This window comes from Nomia melanderi, chromosome 2 (genome assembly GCF_051020985.1).
Source record: "Nomia melanderi isolate GNS246 chromosome 2, iyNomMela1, whole genome shotgun sequence".
NCBI classification, from domain to species: Eukaryota; Metazoa; Arthropoda; class Insecta; order Hymenoptera; family Halictidae; genus Nomia; species Nomia melanderi.
The window spans coordinates 7,041,558-7,062,075 of NC_135000.1; the positions used below are offsets into that span (position 1 = coordinate 7,041,558).

A 20,518-nucleotide genomic window follows, 5' to 3' on the forward strand; every position below is an offset into this window, starting at 1 on the left:
CTGGCAAATTCGATGCTTTTTCGCTCGGCGAGCTTTATCATTGAATAATCGGAAGTATCGCTGTCGAAATTAACCCTCTGCACACGAGGATATCGGGTATTATTAAACATTCTTTCGACAGAGTGAATTGCCATCGATATCAAACATTGTTTCGTATCGAATGAAATTCGATATTCGATGTTAAATTTGATGTAACGTGATTAGATAGAACATATTGGGATAAAATGATTTCATCTCTCGACTCATGTATTATTGCTGTTTAATTGGGGTGGCTCTGGAGTGCAAAGGGTTAACTTGCACGGTGCGATCGCTAGGATGACGGTAAATAATACCGTGCAATTAAACGTTATATCATTCCTGTCAGAATGCCTCGTATTCGGAGAAAAAGTTTCCATTATCATACGACAGGAGATTCTGCAATGTCTACGAACATTTTAACTGGCACGCGAGATAATGATCATTCGTCTAATGATTCGCGTATGATTCACTGCGTTGAATCTCTGCTCCTCGGAATGCGTTTACGTCAGCGATTAATATTTTTTCTCTCTGTTCCTCTCGTTTTTTTTAATAACGCTTCGTTGGATTCTCTCCATAAAACGTCCGACAATGCAATTCTCATTCGACCGTTTCAGTTCTGACGCATGGCATTGAACTCCTATCATGGGAATATTGGCGAGCGCGTGAGCTCGTTTCCGCGCTCATTGATAGCGATGATAATCAGATCGTTCACTGTTCGCCCCGGAAATCTACTGGAATCTCCAATGAATTTTCATTGTTTTATTTTCGGGAAATTCCACGGGAATGCGTAATACCTTTAAAAAAAGATTGACAGTGTAAACGCGAAGTGAACAGAGTTTTAAACAGTATTTTAGTGGCGATTTGAATATCGTTTGCATAAATACAATGAAGCCACTGTCAACCGAGTCATCATGTTTATCGAATGAAATATTAATTGTCGTTAATAATTCAGTGGGAGAAGGGAAGAATTTGCTTGCTGCGTGTATACGTTTAGTCTAAAGGTTAATGACTGGTAATGGACAGTTAAGACTATTAGTAGTAGATTAAGATATTAATAGACAACTGTTAAGATTATTAGTAATAGATTGAGATGCGAATAGATAGTAGGCAACAAAGTAGTTCTATCAAGCACAGTTCACGAAGGAATCATAGGTCAAGAGGTTAAAATACTTACCTTTCCCTTTTCTCGCAAAACTTTCTATTCGAACATTGTCTACATTATCTTAATCTATTTGTACCTATATTATATTCTGGTGTCTATACCTATTCATACTTATACATAATTTTATCAAAAATGTTCATTCATGTAATGTATACCTAAAATTGGTGGTTTCGAAAATGAATATTCCCTTAACACTTAGGCAACCGGCTAAAAAGAACTATAACTACAACCTCTCTCATTATTTTCAACTGCACTCATACAATTAATGCGGTTAAAAACTTTGTTTTATAAAAACAAGAACCGTATTTGATGAGTTGCAAATAATCCCACTTCAAGACTTACTAAACAACAACAACAAGCAGTAAACAGAATAAAAGGCAATACGTTGCTAAGTGAAAAGTGGGAGATCTCCCCGTTCGGTTGGCTAAGTGTTAAGCAGTCGTAACACGAAACCTTGCCATTTCTTCATGACGAATATACCCAAAAACAGCTAACTGGTTAATTATTCTTCTTTGATTCACTCGGGCAATGGCCGAGCCTCGAGAAAAACAGAAACTCGTTGACAAGGACGTTTCGAATGCGTGGCGCAGCGTATCATAGGAGATGCGTGCACGCGTGCAATAATGACGGACCGTGCACCAGCAAATTACCGTGCAAAGTTCTCTTTCGGGGAAAATAAGTGGCATCGATCGCTGATAATTGCCGTATAATAAACGACGATGCTAATGTCCATAAACGGTACACGTTACCGGAAAGTGCAGTTAATTATCGTGACTGATGCTACTCGGCTAACCGTTTCAACGAGAAACTTTGCATGCGATCTATGAATCGAACGAGAGAGCTACTCTCTTCGTTATTTTCTCTTTTTTTCTCCCTTTTTCCATTGCTGCGCTGGCTCTCGGATATTTTCCCCGTTTTTTTTCTGTCAACTGTCTCATTTGCGTGCGGAGACAAGATATTTTTACTATTTGATCACGCGATAATTGCTGCTTTCAATGATGACGTTATCATTTTATTTAGTTGATTTGTTGTTTCGTATGTAACGCTTAGTTCCACTGTTTATGTTTCGTATGAGGCGAAACACTTTTTTGGTAATCGTTGGTAATTAGTAAATTTGAAATCTAGAAATTTAGAAATTTATAATTTGCCACTTGGTAATTTAGAAGTTTATAATTTAGAAATTTGAAATTTAGGAGTTTAAAGCTAGGTATCTGGAAATATATAATTTGGAAAATTGAAATGTAGAAATTGTTGTGTACGCGTTTTCTATTCGAAAATCTTATAGTGAAACCCGTACGTCGCACGCCGACTTAACTTTGTGCGAACTGTTTGGAAAGTGGACTGTATCTAATTACTTCAGTGAAAAATACTTTAGTGTTTATTTTTGGTTAGTTCAATAATAATCGTCAGCGGCGAGAGTATACAACGACGTCTATGTTCCGTCTCGTGTCTAGTTCAAAATTTTTCTTGTGTCTCTAGTCTCTGTACCTTGCGTGGGTTTTATAAACCTTTTTTGGTAGGGGAGTACAAAATTTGTCCGAGTGGGACTCAACCGGTGATCCTGGAGGGGGTTGCCGATTGCAGCCCCCGGGTGACCCACGCAAGGGTCTTGAACGTTCTTGACACTGACCATAGCGAGTAATAAAACCAAGGATCGCCTCGACTTCTGGCAAACAGATGTAAGTTAAAGTTACGGTAAATCTACAAACTGGCAAAACGTGCCGAAGCAAATACGACTAAATTATTGAAGTAATGGTTCCTTGGGCCTTTATTTCTGCTATGGTAAAAAATACTCAGGGCTCCAATGTGCCTCGCAGAAGGTGTCGTCAATAACCCTCCTAAAGAGATTTAGCGACGCAACAGAAATTACAAATTTGGAATTTATAACGAAATTATTGTATATTGTAATACATTTCCTTAGTGGCATTCCGAGCAAAGCCAGGTAGTCTTGGGTCCATATGACGCAAGAAGATCAAGAGATCGACCGTTCTGAAAATTGTTGGTTGTAAAACGAAAAAGATCATCCGGTTTTTAACAATCTTTGATTTGTACCGCCGCAATTGCCAGCGATTAGCACGGTCGAAAGGCATTCCGCGGTTTCATCAGATCGCTGGCGCAGTTACACAAGGAAGAAGAAGGGTTCGTTTATCGGTGCTCTCAAGGATACATTTTCATTATCGCATTATTACGACACCGGCCGCCACAGAAACGGAGAAAGGTCGATCGGTTGCACGCGTTCCGGGGCATCCTCGAGTCATTGTGCAACACGGTTACATCAGTAGTTTCGCTTAGACATTTCGATAGAGGACTGATCGCCTTGGAACGTGATCGAAAAACGCACGGTAACCGCCACAGCGATTGCACTGCTTTAACCAATTAGCTATTTTCAAGGAGCATACTCATCATGAAGAAACAGCTAACATTTCGTACCATAACGAGTATACTCGCCACGATTGAAAAATGGTGACAATTCGCTGTTCAGATTGCAATTGTAGTGACCACTAAAGTATATTCGTAAATTTCAGGATGCTTTGAATACTTAAAAAAGATCTGTATATAGTGTGGCCAAAGTAAACGTCTCAATTTATGGAAAAATGGACTTACACCAGTTTTTATAAAAAATGGTCCATATGTAACGTTCAAGTATCGCTGGCAAAGAAGTTTGTTTTCGTTCGTTGAAACGTCACTGACTTTCAACCGGTAAAGCTGCGATCTTGCTTATTGTAGCGACAGGGCGACGCGCACAGGTCGCTGGCAAATTGGCCCGGTCAGTCTGCGTTTAAATTGCCCCCGTGACCGTAACTCGCGTTGTTCGGCCATTAACGTCGATCATTTCAAGTGTGCGCATCTGTGTCACGTATGCCCGTGGACATGTCCCACCTTTTCCCGGCTGCTCTGCTTCACGTCCGTGAACTCGATCCGACTGCTCCGCTCCCCTCGGAATGACGCTTAAATGATGCAACGGCAACCCGCGGGTCAGCGAGCGTTTCCTTCGACCCGAAGGGACTTTTCCCGTCGCGAGACACCTCTCGGACGTCGTAGAGATAAGAGTCGACCGCGGAGAGAAGAAAACTTCAGAGCAATTTGAACACTTCCGGTGGGAAACGTGAAATTTTCGGGATGGAGGGCTACGATTGATTTAACACCCGTTATATGGTCCGAAGGCATCGTAGGAAGAAATTGCTTGTGATAGGAGAAAGTAGAATCTTCACGCTGTAGAACGAGTCGAAAAAGAATGTTGTGCGACCTTTTGTTACAATGTTGCGGGAGTTCAAAGGTCGGCAATTTTTCGATTTTTCATGGAAAATTAAAGGAGCAATCTCCGGGGAGTATCGCGATGATTCGATTTACCTTTGAGTTAGGGGAATTACTTGAATTTTATGGGTAGTTTAATGAGTTCCCATTTGGCGGTGGACGTGTTAAGTATTAATAAACATACGAATATTCGATTTGACAGATTGATGGCGTTGAAACTTCTAGAGTAACGAATTAATACGTTGTTTTTGGAAGGCGTGTCGTGTAATTAAACTACGATAATTTTTTGCAATTAATATATATTTGAATGAATCTTTCTTTTTGTGTATGATATTTGGTAACACAGTTACCTTTGTGTAATGATACGTTACCAAAATTACCGATGTAGCACGAGAAAACGCGTTTCCGGTTGCCAATGTGTCATTCAGAAACGAGAAATTTCATTTTCGGTCGCCAATGTGTTAATAATTTAGAAAAATCGATCGAATTCCGCGTTCATCCGTCGACTGACAAGATGGCCGCTGGTCCACAAGATGGCTGCTGGCTATAGCGCAGTCCATAGACGCGGCATAGATGAAAAAGACCCTGTTGCAAGTATTTCACGGTACATTATCGATAAAACTCCGCGGCGAAGTCACCATTAAAATGGAGAGGCGTGTTCTAGTCTGTTGCGCGACCCCCTAAGTTAATCTAGAGATGGGTGAGATGACCTGTATTCATTCCGTTCTATCAATCGACCTTGCTTTGCATCGCGCGCGCTACCACGTGTCGCAATTTCCTTAATATGCGACGATGCACATCTGCGACCGCGTTCCGATAACGAGGACATTTTTGCCGTTCCGTTGAATCAGCGAACACAAAACTTCTCATTGAGAAACACCAAAACTGCCTTGGAAAGAGAATAAAAACGTTACGTGGTTTCGTAACAGAGAGATTGGTATTTATTCATCGAATCGCTGGAGGATATTCAGTTCGTTTGGAAGAACTGTACATTTCGTTATTTATTATACGTACAAAATTGTTGTCTCGACTTCAATGACTATTCTAATTTTTGTTTATCAGTTTTCCTAGATAACTCGTTTAAACTTCTAGATCATCGATCTTCCTATTATACGACTTAACCTTCATGTTAGCTACTTAAATTTCACAAAATTGCTATCTCAATCTTCTTAAACACTTCTACGTCGATTTGTGCTTCGAAAGTGAGTTTATTAACATTTGAACGAACGTAAGGTTCAAATTAGATGCAACAAGTTAAAAGGTGTGGGGCAAAATACACCCAGGTCCTGTCGTTGTAGGATCAACCGTGCCAGCAGCCATTTTGCATCCCGATCGCCGTTGCTCCAGGAAAAATCGGTAACTGGAAAGTTACTAGATATAATGTCTGCGTAATAATATGGTGGACGATCGATCGTCGATCGGAAAACTGCTGGTCGATCGGGATCCTGTAATCCGTGTAACCTGAGCGAAAAAGTCCCGAATGGTAATTGCTCGTTCGTGGGCAAAAGGAACTATGGGAACGCGAGCGTTAGATTTCCTCGACCTTGTACTTGCTAGTTTATTTTTCAGTGAGAAAATCGAAGCGTAGGCAGGTGGTTTGTTGCGTTGTTAGATCTACAGGGTGCTCGATAGTCTCGTACATTCCAGACACGTATGAAATTCTCCTTTTTTCTACTGAATTCACGAATTCAAGACTCACGATGAATATTATTGTAACAAACGAAACGATACAAGGGATTTTTAACCTTTTGAGAGTAATGGTATTTTCAATGTTTCACTTTCTAAGTTAATAACAAATGAAACAGTTTCTCGCGTTTCTTGTAAATTATTGGTGGTATCATTAATTACTCCAGCTTAGTTATTTTTAGAGAAAATAATATTTCAAGGGGTTGATCCTTTGTAATTCTTTGGATCATTTATGTTCAATTTCCTATTTGAATTTTTCCAAGAGATTCTTCTCAGTTTTCATTTTTCCTCACGAATCCTTGAAATTTTCTACTCAAAGGATGATTATACATTAAACTAGAATACAATAAATATGAGGAAATTTTTTCTGTCAGTTAGAAACAACGAAAATCAATCGTCGCGAATAATGCAGAAAACAGGATTGCAGGTGAAGAGTTAAATTCGATTAATCTTGAAGTGATCGGTATACGTTGAACAGCCTGTATACCTCGAGCACAAGGTAACGTCTACACGAGTGGACGATCCATAGAAAAAAAGTGGTATTGCGATGTGTAAGGTATACCGAACAATTTAACTGTGATTGATTTTAAATTCCAACGGTTATGTCCTGCCTTGAACGGTTAAACATAAATTACAACGCTCGAGTGTGAATATCGGCAGTTGCGTTCGGACAGAAGAAAGACGTGGCTCTAAGTAATGGTCCTCTTAAATTACCGCAGTCCCTAGAACTTCGATCGGTTGAGAATTTCAACGTTTAAGCTCTCATTTCAACGATATCGATTTAAATGTAAATTTCTAACGGTCGAATTTGAATTTTACCGCTCGGACGGGAATTTCGACGAATGAAATTTAGTTGGAAATCGCAACGATTAATTCGAAAGTATTTCACATAATTTCCACGCAAAATGTCCGTTTCTAACGTCTACTGTAGTAATAAAATGTTTTACGTAAGATATGTTTTCAAACGCGCTCTAAATATCCTGCAATTTCCGAGACGTTACGGAGTACAAAGTTCGTTAACCTTAAAAACGACCTGTATCTCGGTAAATATTCGATATATTTAAACGATTCAAATTTTATTCGATGCGCTGATGCATAAACAATGAATCAAGTGTACTAGTGGAGAGCTGTATACTTTGAGAAAGGAATTTTGGTGATATTTTCGTGAAACGGCCACGGCAACGCGATGCGGCGCGTTCCTATCAATTTCGGTCACCTACGCCTACTTCCGGAAACGGCCGGATGAACGGCCGGATGTCGCGGGCGTGCTGCGGAATCGCGATCGAGATGAATCGATCGGCCGAACTCGTGCCGCGTTCACTAAGAAATTAGAACGGGGCCGAATTCGCCGGATGTTGGGCTGTTCTGGCGATTCCTTGTCGGTCGTTGCCATTTTTCTGGAACCGTGTTCAAGATCATTCTTCCTTTCATTTTCAGTTTCATTTGTAGTTTCATTTGTTGTCTCATTTGCAGTTACATTTTCAGTTTCATTTTTCACTGCACTTTTCATTTCATTTCTAGTTCCATTTTCCATTTCACTTCCCATTTCATGTCTTGTTATACTCGCGTTACTTTTGTAAGTTAACCCTTTGCGGACGAACGTCGACATTTTGGCGAGATTAGATGTTCATATTTGCAACATTAAGTTGCAAATAAATTATTTAATTACTAAGACAGCTGGAGGTCAGTACGTAGTTTCCCTTTTCCAATTATCTAAGCAATCGATATATAATTTAGCTTCATCTGCTGACGATATTCTATATTTCAAAGAATCTTCGTCCGCAAAGGGTTAAAGTACGGAATATTTTATACTTGTCATCTTCAAACTCCTTCCAACGACATGTCTAAAAAATCTACTTGTGTCAAATTTTCAAATAAAACGCATATCGATAATAAAGGTACACGAGATCTCTCGTCTGTAGCATCTCTTCGACATAGTGACGAGATGTCTCATCGATATCATCGTTTCTTCGACATCGTAGCACTGAAATATCCCGGCCATCGCAGCAAAGGGGTTAATTACGACAAATTTGTCCGGCTATCTGAATTCGAGTTGGGTAATCGGCACGACGTGGGCCAACCGCAAATTTATTCAACACGTCGTGTATACTGTGTACGCGCGAGATAAGAATTATTTAACCAGCTGATTGTCTCTATTCCGCTTCTGTTTCCGTTTATCTCGGCAGCGAAGCTTATTTGCACGAGTCGTTCGATCGTCTAATTGAATCGACAGCTCTAACTGGTGACTTAAACGAGCGCCAGCCGCGTAAACAGAGTTTCCGTTGACAATCGAGCGCGTAACAGACATCCTATTATAGTATCATAACCTCGATTGCAACCAATTTCTTCATGCAGATGATTTATTTCCAGCCTGTTAACCCGATGTGTATTCCGTTAACTCGATGACGATCCCCTTCGGGCCCCGGGATAGAAACTTTTGGGAAAGATATATTTATCTTCGCATAATTACCTGACTTATTAGCTTAGCAACTTCATAAATTTGTGTGTATAAGGATATAAGCTGTTACAATATCGAGAGTATTAACGTTGAGTGAATTAGTAAGTTTATTAAAGTGAATAGAATTTCAGATCGATTTAAATTTATAAATTTTGAATAAATGTTGGACTGTTAATTTAGATTTCATTAATGCGAGTTGTTAACTTCTTTATCGTTTTGCTGACGTCAGACTTGTATTTAGAATACAAAGTTGAGAGGACGTAACTGGAATCGTTTAATTAACCAGAGGTCAGTGCAATGTTCTCTTTTTCGCTGGGATTTTTACGTAATCTCCTCTAGAGCGCTTCAAGAATTCCTCTTTCGCAGAGTTAACGAAAATAGATATTCTTGGGAAAATGCTATTCTAACTAATTATATCGATTTTATACCGAAAGAAATAATGAGTTAACTTGTCAATAGACAAAATATCATTTTTTTAGTCGTTTGTTCCATTAATCTATTTGCAAAGCGCCATATTGGAAAAATGGACGAGATTACACCGTCGGCCATTTGTAAAGACAGGAAACCTCTGAATTTACATCGTCCCACTAGTCTATGGGAAGAGATAGGGAATCGAGCAGTCGATAGACGAAATAACACGATCATTTCGGCTGTTTGTCCCGCGAGTCTCATTTGCAAAGATCATTTCGCGAGTGGTTGGGACCGAGAAGAAAGTCTCATTGAATTTTCTGGGAACGGAATAGTTTCTCCCGGCGTTTCGTAACGGAATATTACCCGGTGTTTGGTAATAGAGTTATTATCAGGTTGGAAGCTGTCTCGTGCATCGGTCGCGCGAATTCCCTTGGAAATGTAAAACTGCTGCTGGTACCTCTTTCACCGTTGAATTACACTGCGGATTGGTCGTTCTATTCTTCCATGGAAACTGCCAGCCTTCTAATACCCTCCAGGAAGAATTAATATCTGCTGCATAGAAACTCGAAACCGTACCGTTGCTGCTAAAACGGTCTCAGCGATTAACATTTCGAATTCTGTAATGAATTAGTGGTCTCGTGATTGATAATTGATAGCACGAATATGTTGGGCGACTTTAAAATATTCTATGGTATTTTATAGTAACTATTTTAGTAGTTTAGTATATCATTATTTTATAATAAATAGAATTAATGAAAATAGGAACTAAAGAAGATACGAAAACTTTCGATAATTAATAATTGACAATAAAATTAAATTGGACTATAAAGTATTCTAAGGTATTTTATAATAAATAAAATTAATGACTGTAGGAACTGAGATACGAAAGCTTTCGATAATTGATCATTGATAATAAAATAAATTGGACAGTTTTGAAATATTTTAAAAGATATTGTAATAAATAAGATTAAAATAATCTAAGAAAGGTACAAACAGCTTTCAATGAAAAACAGTTGTTAAAAGAAAATAATTCGTATGGATTGTTATAATTCTAATACATAAATAATTACATTTAATCAGAAAGAGAATGTTGTCATATCATTTTTCAATGATTATTGTATACGCGAGTTTGGAATGTAAGTTTGAAATTCCCGCCAAGAAATTAACGGTTTTAGCTTGAGATTCGTGGGAACGGCGGGCGATTTGAAATTCAAATTTACCCGGGAAATAGCCCTTACACTTTCAGCTAATTACTCGAAGAATTTCGTTGGAATGATTCATTCGACGCGTATGTTACGCGCAGCTATATAACCGTATAATATATCTATCACGCCACGTCAACTAACGCTCGATGAAATATTCATCCATGCCCCGTAAATATATCCTGTTGATCAATCGAGTTTATGCGAAAGGAGTCGCGAAAATAAAAGTGAAACGATAGTGAATCTTATAATATATTTATTTTCTTGAATGATCAATAACACAATGTCACAGTAACTTACCAAAGATACATATCTATATATATCCAGATACATATATATATATATATATCCTCAATTTCATTTGTTCCTCATGCAATACGTTGCAAAAAGTATCGATGTTTCATTAAAAAACGTAACGAACATTTACATCGAAAGATGTAGTTGAAAACTGTCAAGTGCAAAGGGTTAACATCTTGTGACATTTTTTTCCTTTTAAACACTGACGTAACATTCACACGAAATACAAGGTTAGCTTTGATAACTATCTTCCAGTGACTTTCAATTTTAATTTCAGTTTTCCCTCGCACCTTAATCATTAATCTTTTGGGCTCAGGGGTCACACGATTTAACGAAGGGAAATCGCAAAATTTGATACACAATATCAAAGTTTGCGTAATGTATCAACACACGTACCACTGACATAAAATACTCTCGTCCTAATTTATGCAAGGTTTTTTTACATTGCAAGAACACAAGGTAATGAATATTTACATCGAGAGGTACAGTCGAGTGCAAATGGTTAACATCTTGTGCCATTTTTTCCGTCAAACATTGACGCAACGTCGACGCGGAAACCAAAGTTAGCCTCGATAACTCACTTCTGTTGACATTTCAGTCGAAAACTGAATTAAACAAGGAAAAATGAGTGTTTGTATCGAACGAGAAATATGTATATCGAAAAATGAATATTTACACTGTCGAGTACAAAGGGTTAATATCTTCCATTTTTTCCCTGTCAGACATTGACGCAACGTTGACGTGGAATCGAAAGTTAGCCAACAACTAACTTTTAGTAACATTTCAGTCAGAATCACGTATTGCGTCGGTGAGTGAACGAGTGAGTGTTCGTTTCATTGGAAGGTACTCGAGCCAACACGACGGGAACCGGAAATGCTCTGTCCCGATAGTGGCCATTGTCACCGGCGGTTTAATTATTGACTTTCTTTAAGAACGCGACCATCCGTTTACTATTGATCGGGAGGATTTGCCAGCACACGGGAAGATTCCAGAGTGGGTGGCGCGGGGGTGGGTGTTTCTCATTGAATTCCATTTTTTTTTTTGTAGGTCATCCTGAAAAGAAGTTAACCAGTCGGAAGAAAGATCTCTGTTCTTGCATTCACTCTAATTTCGAAAAGAAAATCATGCGATCGTCAACCCTTTGTGCTTCAGTGGTTTCAAACATTCTTTTAATTCACTGTCAATTGCCAGAATATTTATATACTTTCCAGAAATATAACTCCTTTTACTCAGGACCATTAACACTAGAACTACTAGGTAATTAAGTTGATTTTGTTCAATTTTCTCGTGGAAACTATGGAAGTTAAACTATCGAAAGTTTGAATAATTTGCAATCCAATTTGCGTAGTACTGAATTTGGTTTCTTCTTTAATCTGTTATATATACCATAATAATAATAACGACATTTTATATACATCCTAGTAGTAAACCTAAATGGTATCTAATATTAAAAACAAATCAAATCACTCATTTGTCTCCATCTACCAGCTCTACTGTTAAATCTTCAAACCAAAATAGTACCTAATAGCAAATCAAGATAGTGCCTAACGGCAAAATCTAAATGGTACCTAATGACTAATCAAGATAATGCCTGATGGCAAAATCTAAATGGTACCTGATGGCTCATCAAGATAATGCCTAATGGCAAAACCTAAATAGTACCTAATAGCAAACCAAGATAGTATCTAATGCTAAACCTAAATAATGCCTAATAGCAAATCAAGATTGTGCCTAATGGCAAAATTTAAATGGTATCTAACAGCTAATCAAGATAATGCCTAATGGCAAAATCTAAATGGTACCTAACACCAAAAAAAGGAATCACGGTCAACCATTTCAAATCAAGCGTCAAATCTTCAAGGCAGCTTCCACTTCCTAAAAAATCAACAGAATTCTTGATTCGATCTACCTGGTGACACAAAGATCACTCTAAACCAACTTCCCCATCACTCCAATGATCCTCTCGCAACGGTATACCGTAGAACCAGCGAAACTTATCACTGCTCCGTCGACAGCAACCAGTAGCAGAAAAATGGCCATGTCCGGCACGGTGCTGGTCCGCAATAAAACGAGTTGATCCGTCGCGTGTCTAACGGTCTAACAATGAAGCCATTGCCGTGCTCTCGGCCGTAGTCATTCATGCGTGGCGGACTCGCGGCGACGACGGGGCAAAAAGATGTAGCAACCGGCCGCCGCCGCCGCCGCCGCCGCCGTCGCGCAACGTGTCATTATCACCGGGTTCGTATTAGGTAACTCGGCCGGCTAACAAGCCGCGATTCTTTCGCCCAGCCGGGTGACCGGGCGACCAGGCTGCTATCCGAGGATACCCAGCGGCGCGGCTCGCGCAGCGAAATCACCGCGGCACCGCCAGAACTCATTAAAAAACCCGGCGAACGGCTAACGAGCGGATCCGACGGTACCCATCGACCGTTTTAATCCGCCCGCGCTGACGAACCGACCCTTTCGACCGGGATTGTTCTCGGATCGAGCTCGCAAAGCGGCGGATCGGGGCTGCCAGCTGGAAATTTGGAATTTTTCCGAACTGGAGTAGGCTTCTCAAAGGCTTGCCAGGGCAGTCTTTCTCCTTTGTCAAGTTTGTATCGGAGATTAGACTACTAGTGATGCTACTTTGTGATGGTTAACCAGTTAACCCTTTGCACTCGGAAGTTCTTCATTGGAAATATTTTAAGATTTTCTGATGAGTAGAGAGGATATTTTCTGAAACTAACTCGACGAGAAATCATACTTATATTGAAGGACAAAGCTACTTTGTTTGGATATTTCTCAATGCATTATACGAAGTTTAATATTAAGTATCAAATTTTATAGTCTTACTGTATGAAATCAAGTGGTGAGTGAGAGTCACCTCTCGAGTGCAGAGGGTTAACTGTGTTTGACGAGTTTAAGTCGTCGTAAAGCTTGACGTGATACTAATTCTTTATGAATTCTTTATTTTTTCACATAAACGTGTAATTCTTCTTTGTTTCGCTTTGATCTTCCATTAAAATGTACTCTACGTGCATTCGTCCTGCGTTCGATGAGTACACTCTCCATTTTTCAATTTTATTGCAGAACGAGAGGTTCTCCAACTAAATTCCACAGTTAACTGGTTAATGGAATATTGGGGAGGGACAGTGGTCTAGCGGATAGAGATTAACCTTATTAACCTTTTAGCTACCATACGATACCAGCTGGAAATTTGGAGTTTTTCCGAACTGGAGTAGTCGCCTTCTCAAAGGCTTGCCAGGGCAGTCTTTCTCTGTCAAGTTTGTATCAGAGACTAGACTCCTCGTGATGCTACCTTGTGCTAGTTAATAGAATGTTAGTGAGGGACAGGGGTCTAGTGGATAGGGGTTAACTTCATTAACCTTTTAGCTATCCTGCTAGCTGGGAATTTAGTTTTTCCGAACTGGAGTAGTCGTCTTCTCAAAGGCTTGCCAGGGCAGTCTTTCTCCTTTGTCAGATTTGTATCGTAGATTAAACTCCTGATGATGCTACCTTGTGCTAGCTAATGGAATGTTGGGGAGGGACAGGGGTTAACCTTTTAGCTACCATACGCTAGTGGCCTCGCGTTTATCGTCTTTTTGAACGGTGCGCCATTATAGCGGCTCAGTTCTTTCTCCGTCGTCGATAGCTGTGCACATTATAGTCTAATCTAACGTAATTGCACACTGGGAAATTCTATCAGTCTCAAATCGCAGTGCTACCTTTATGATCGCAGACCGTAAGCCGTGGACAGAGATATAGCTTCAGGGCTAGTCCCGCTGTAGATAAAAGGTTACCTGGAAGCTTTGAACAGCTATAGTGTTCCTGGTTGTAAAAGCATCAAAGACAGTCGTACGAATTTGGTTGGAAGTTTTGGCAGTTTCGGTTTCAGATATGTTTTACTTTTTCACCTTGTGGCTGCAGCTGAGAGCCTTTCTCGTCTCTGCTCGGATGAAACGCTCTCTCCCTCTGTTCAAATCTTTTCCAACCTCTTCCTCCTTTCTATAAGATTGTAGGTCGCTTCAATCTCTTGCACTACGATTTAATTTTATAGTTACACTTGTTAGAACTACTTGTTGTTAATAACGCGCTGGTGAAACGGAAGAGTCTATGCTGTTTCTAATAATGCTCTTCGCCAAGAGGAAATTTCATTAGTTTCTTATAGGTAACAACTATCTAAGATTACGAAATTTGCTTGAATCACTTTGATAACTTTTGTTATTTTCGGTTAGGAAAAATGGAGCTGAATGTTTTACTTAACAACGTTTCGCTTTGTTGTCCGGAACTTTCCAATAGAAAATCCGAGGTGTTCAATCAACGGGCCGTAGCGAACAGCCATCTAAGATGCCGATAAGCAACCGGCGAGTTGCATGCGGCCCTGTATTTACTATGCGCGTTCTGTTAAAAACAATTTGTAGCAAGTTATTGTTTAATTTATGGATCATAATCTCTACTCTGTATAACTTCATAATTCTTTGTTGGTATCGTGTTTTAATAAGCGACTAAGTTCACCTTTTATACTCGAAAGTTTCTGCTTATAAATGTTCGACATTTTGTGATGATCTGATATAGAGATATAGATCAGATATAGACATAGGCACAGAGATACAGGCGAAACATAATGCAGTTAAGATATAAATATAGATAGATATAATATTTCTAAAACTAACGCAACGATAGATCACATCTAAATTAAGAAACAAAACGACTATTTCATTTTCATATTCCACGCAACAGTACACTACATAAAGTTCAGTATCAAACATTTCTAAACATCAAGCATCAAACTTTCAATATCAAACATTCCTAAACATCAAGCATCAAACTTTCAATATCAAACATTCCTAAACATCAAGCATCAAACTTTCAACACCAAACATCCAAAACATCAAGCATCAAACTTTCAACATCAAACATTCCTAAACATTAGGCACCAAACATCCTAAACATCAAGCATCAAACATCCAACACCAAACATTCAAACACCAAGCATCAAACATCCAACTACATCAAACCCACCGCCACCCAAACCTCTCAGCCACAAAGACCACGCCAAAACCTGCAATCCATCAACCACTCCACTTTTCCAAGTGCCTCGAAACGGCCATCGAAAATCCCAGAAGTGACGAGAGACCAAGCTGACCAGTTTGGACGCGTTCTGTTCCAGATCGGTGCCGGAAGGAGCAGGAGGAGGGGGTCGGGGATTGGTGGAACCATGCTCAGATCCTGATCGCGGATCAGCACGGGCCCCTCAGGGGTGGCGAGGCGGCGGATCAGGCGATCGAGGAGGTGGCGGAGGAGGAGGAGGAAGGGCAGTGCGCCGTGGTGGATCATCACGCGGTCTGCGTCGCCGCAGTAGCCGGAGCGTGGACCTGGGGGAGGCTGGAGAATGAGCCTGTTCAGCATACTGCGTAGGAATTGGGCACTGCGCGTGTCGGTGGTGCTCAACATCTGCGTGTTGCTCTACGTGTGCGCCCACTTCGGCTCCTCCGGGCCCTGGATCGAGGAACCGCCGACGAACTGGGCGGCGCCATTGCAGTCGGAGACGTTTGGTGGCGCGGTGGAGCAGCAGCTCGTGAATGGCACGCAGAAGGGCGCCGCCGCGGCGTCGTCGGCCCTGCCAGCCACCAAGGATGCCGCGGGCAAGGGTCCACGGCCCGGTAACACTACCAGTCTGACCAGGGCGAGGCTGCTCACCACGAGGCCGACGCCCAACGAGGCCAAGGGCGCCGCGTCCGTTGACAAGAACGATCATCGACACGATCCGACGGTGAGCCACTCGCGATACGCAAGGACTAACGCGACTCGACAGGTTTCTTCGATGTTCCGCTGGGTTTTCGTGTGGTCGCCGGATTTCGATGGAGCGTTGTCTTTGGAGTTGGATTTATAGGTTTCGGAGTTGCCGAGTTGATTCCTGCGAGGTTTCTTCGTTGTTTGGGTTTTCGAATGGTCTTTGACTTTGCAAGCTGGATTTGGATGGAGCTTTGAAGTTGGATTTATAGGTTTGGACTTGCCCGAGTTGATTCTTGCGGAGTTTCGCTGTTTCACTGGTTGTCAGTATGATCTTTGATTTTGCTAGTCGGATTTGGATGAGGCATTACCCTTGTAAATTGGCTTCGAATGAAGCATTATGCTTGGAAATTAGATTCGTAAGTTTGTACGAGCCGAATCTATACGACTCGTGAAGTTTCTTCGTTGCTTCACTGGTTCCTGGTGCGTTCTTGGACTTTGCAAGTCAGATTTAGATGAAAACTTATCTTTGGGAGTTGGATTTAAAATTCAAATTTAAAAGAAACCCAACCCCGACAAATCAAAATCCACTTTCACATATAGTTCAAACTTCTGCTACTTCCACTCGTCTCCAATCCAGAGAACTCGAAGATGTCCTCCCTTGCGATTCCATGTAAAGATTCTATCGTACCATTCGATTATCCGAACCGTCTTTTTCTGTTAGTTCTGATGGTTCCATTATATGCGAGAAACTACGGGCTAAAAGAAGTTCGCGAGTAAAACTGTTCGAAGATAGAAGGTAGCCAGGCAATATTGTAAATTCTAGGAGTTTTCCGCTTCCATAACAACGAACGAGAATCCACGGAGGTCCCTTAGTACCCGTTCCTCGAGGAAATTAAAATAAATTTTTCCGTTCCCCGGAGGCAGCGCCAATAGCCGGTCTAAGTGTATATACGGTTGCTAAAAGATTCAGAAGCGGCAGATAGCGGCCATTACCGAGTCTTTTCTCCGTTCGGAAAATTACGTCGTGTCAGGCTGAAACGAGCGGCAAATTCAGCTCTCGCGGGGCTTAATATTTCAGTCCGCGAAGAGCGGCACACGTGCGTCCCCTCACTCCTCCGCGAAATTGAGGCGGGCGCTCTTATCTGTTAAGACTGGCGTTTTAATGGCCTTGAATATTAATCACCCGAGGACATAGCGGAGAACAAAAGTAATACTCCAGCCTGGAGAACGTCTCTTCCATAATTCGCAAGAAATCTCGGGTTTATTGGAACTATTGTTTATTTAGCGTTCCTTAGGGATCAGCGTTGAATCTCAGGCAGCCTTAACCCCTTGCTCTCGAAAGATTCCCACAGGAAATATTCAACGTTTTCCGATGGGACGTAGACGACATTGTTTGAAACTAATTTAACGATAATTCATATATAAAATACTAAATACTCGACTTCATAGTTTCGTATTAAATCAAGTGATTACCTCTCGAGTGCAAAGGGTTAACTCGTAACCGATCACCGATCTGTCAATAGTATTTCAATAGAAACAGTTACGAAGAACCGAAGCAAAATTACAATCGTTATTTTCAAAGGAGTAGAACCTAAACACAGGTACAGATTCTATATAATACCGAACCAGAAACGAAACATCACTCAGAATCAATACCTAATAACAATTCTAACTGCACTTCTCTCCTCCACGCCTGTCTCCGACACCTGATCGGAAATTATCATATAAACCCAGAGAACCAGGTGAGAAAAGTTGAAGAAATCAGGCATCCCCAGTCAAAGCTACTCCGTGTTCACGAGAAGAGCCCCAGAAACGACACAGAGGCGAGAGGTGTTCCTCTAGGGATCTTGTTTATAATTTTCCTTGATCATCTGCAACCACGACGACGAACAGCAGACAATCGAGATGAGAAAAGATGAAAGCTAACCGATGCGACATTCCTTTCAGAGCTCTTCCCGTGAACACAGCCTCCCAGTCGCTTGCCCAGTCCTCAGACGACCCAGTGGCCCGCGACGCGTTGCGCAAAAAGGGTTAATCCGATTCCAGCTAGCGAATCGATGAACCGGTCGTTATCGTTCTGCCTGTTTCTGGTTTAGGCGAAGAACGGCACGCTGAAGACCCGGCCGCCGATGAGCCTGAAAGAGGCTGTGGCCTGCAACGAGAAGTCGCTGGAGCCGAGGAGGGCGCAGCGCGGCGACTACTGGGTCCTCTACAATTACGTGCCGATGAACATGGCGGTCAGATGCTGGGAGAGCGTGACGTACACCACGCACGCGGACTACACGTTCCTGGACAATCTGGAGCCCCTGCTGGAGAGATGGAGGGCGCCGATATCGATTGCGATGCACGCCCCTGGCACAGACTTCCCGGCGACACTCGACGCCATCAAGTACTCGAGATACTGCGGCAACCCCCTGGTCGCCCAGCTGGTCACCTTCCACGTATTCTTCAGCAGCAAACACGTGCCAAAAGTGGTAAATAGTCCGCGGACCTAGTCTAGCCTCTAGCGCAGCGGGTAGCTTCCCGCGGTTGCTGCGGGTGGATCGTTGACGGGGTTGGGGTAGGTTGGTTCATTGATGCTTTGTTCAGTGGCGGCTCGTATAAGCACCGTGGAACTGCAATTTACACTTTATGTTATCGATAACATTTAATACGAGCCCTTTTTTCTTTAACACTTTAACCCGTTGCGGACGAATGTCGGCATTTTGCTGAGATCAAACTTCCATGTTTTGAATACCAAGTTGCAAACAGATTTAACTATTCGAACAGCAAGAAATCGGTACACAGTTTCCTTATTCTTTATGATTTAAGTATTCAGCGTTTAGTTTAGCAGAATCTGCGAAAGGTTTTGTGTACTAAAAACAATCTTCGTCCGTAAAGGGTTAACTGCCATGTCGCCAGAATTCGGGCGACAGCATTTTCTTCAACTTAAAAATTTTCTCGGTGACGTATCGCACAAACTGAATTTTGTTAGATGTATTAAATATAGAAGGACAATAGGGGAATTGTTACCAAGAATTTTGACCTTTTAGTTTCTGCTTTATTATGAAGATTGATTGTCTGGAGGTTTTGGAGAGTGCCTGTTTGGCAGTCAACGTGTTAATCAATTTAAGCATTGCTGTTCCCATTGAATTTTCTAATTTCAATAGTATAATAGTATCATACGTATCCTTACTATATTAGATAATAGTTCAGAGTATAACACTTAATTTACCATTTTACTTTCATTTAATAAAGCTGCATGATACTACAGTTTTTGTAGCTAAGATGTTGAACTCAGGTGAAACCGAATTTCTTACTGAACCTGTAATTCAGTTGGAATGCAAGGGAAAACGTTTGTTACTGGGGAAACACGAAATGCCGAACGCTCCATTTGCAAGGCACAAGGCCATCGCGTCGTTTCAGAGGAAGAACGATTATTCTAGTAGCTAGGGTTTCACGGTTGGCGACCACCAAGAAGCATTTCTTGCAAATTTTTCCGCTGCGTGGACATTTCTTCGCTAGGAAATGGACAATTCTCGTGACACGGCTTTGGGAAGATTGTCGGAAATTATTTGTAAAGATAATACACCGGGCGTTATGCACGAGGGCATGTGCATACCGTGAAGAACCTGGGACAAGCAACTGTTGCGGTGTTAATTGAACACTTCCACAGTTCATGGATGGGGAAAACTGCTGCAAATTGGGTTTAAAATTGAAATAACTGAAAACAATGTTCCAAGATAAAGGAAAAGTTACTACTTTCAGGGAGATTCTCTAATTTTGTCATCCCTTAAGCATTGGTTTATGGTTGCATAAGATCAGTCATTCAAATTTACAAAAGTACCACAAGAAACTTCATCCAACATTTAGCAACCAATTCAATTCTAGCTATGTTCCCAGCTTGCTGATCCTCTAAAAGTAAAGGTCTCCTAAGTTCATCTATATTTTAAGACAATCATCCTAAGTTCCATTATAGAAACATCTCCACCAATTTTACTCTACATGATATGCATTATCATTTCAAGCTACAGACCACTTCCTTCCTTATCACTTTGCCTAAAAAAGACATTGGCCGTAACCTTCCTTGCCAGCTTCAGCTGAACTCATTCAACTGATACGGTTAAAAACTTTGTTCTACAGAAACCAAAAAGTTATTCAATTACAAGCAACCAATTCGATTCACAGAATATATATCAACCCCACAGTTCACAAGACTGAAAAGTTCGTGTCACCCTTCAAGGACTATGATCAAACTTCAGAACTCTTCTACTCCATACTACTCCCATTAAAGATGTAACCGAGAAGTTCAGTATGAATAGCTGATTAGAT

General features: G+C 41.0%; 1 protein-coding gene across 5 annotated transcripts in view; it reads left to right on the top strand.

Moving 5' to 3' along the window:
• LOC116424570 (beta-1,4-glucuronyltransferase 1) overlaps positions 1-20,518 on the top strand; it is a 47,574-nt gene that overhangs the window by 20,390 nt on the left and 6,666 nt on the right. For 3 of the 5 annotated variants that reach the window (XM_076364760.1, XM_076364759.1, XM_031971575.2), the window contains 2 exons: positions 15,642-16,244; positions 18,304-18,681. In XM_076364760.1, coding sequence (XP_076220875.1) covers positions 15,864-16,244; positions 18,304-18,681 — 759 coding nt within the window. In that variant the 5' untranslated portion in view covers positions 15,642-15,863. Of the gene's footprint in view, positions 1-5,399; positions 5,792-11,224; positions 11,498-15,641; positions 16,245-18,303; positions 18,682-20,518 lie in introns of those variants that run through there. The other 2 variants (XM_031973339.2, XM_031972438.2) reach the window with 2 other exon arrangements.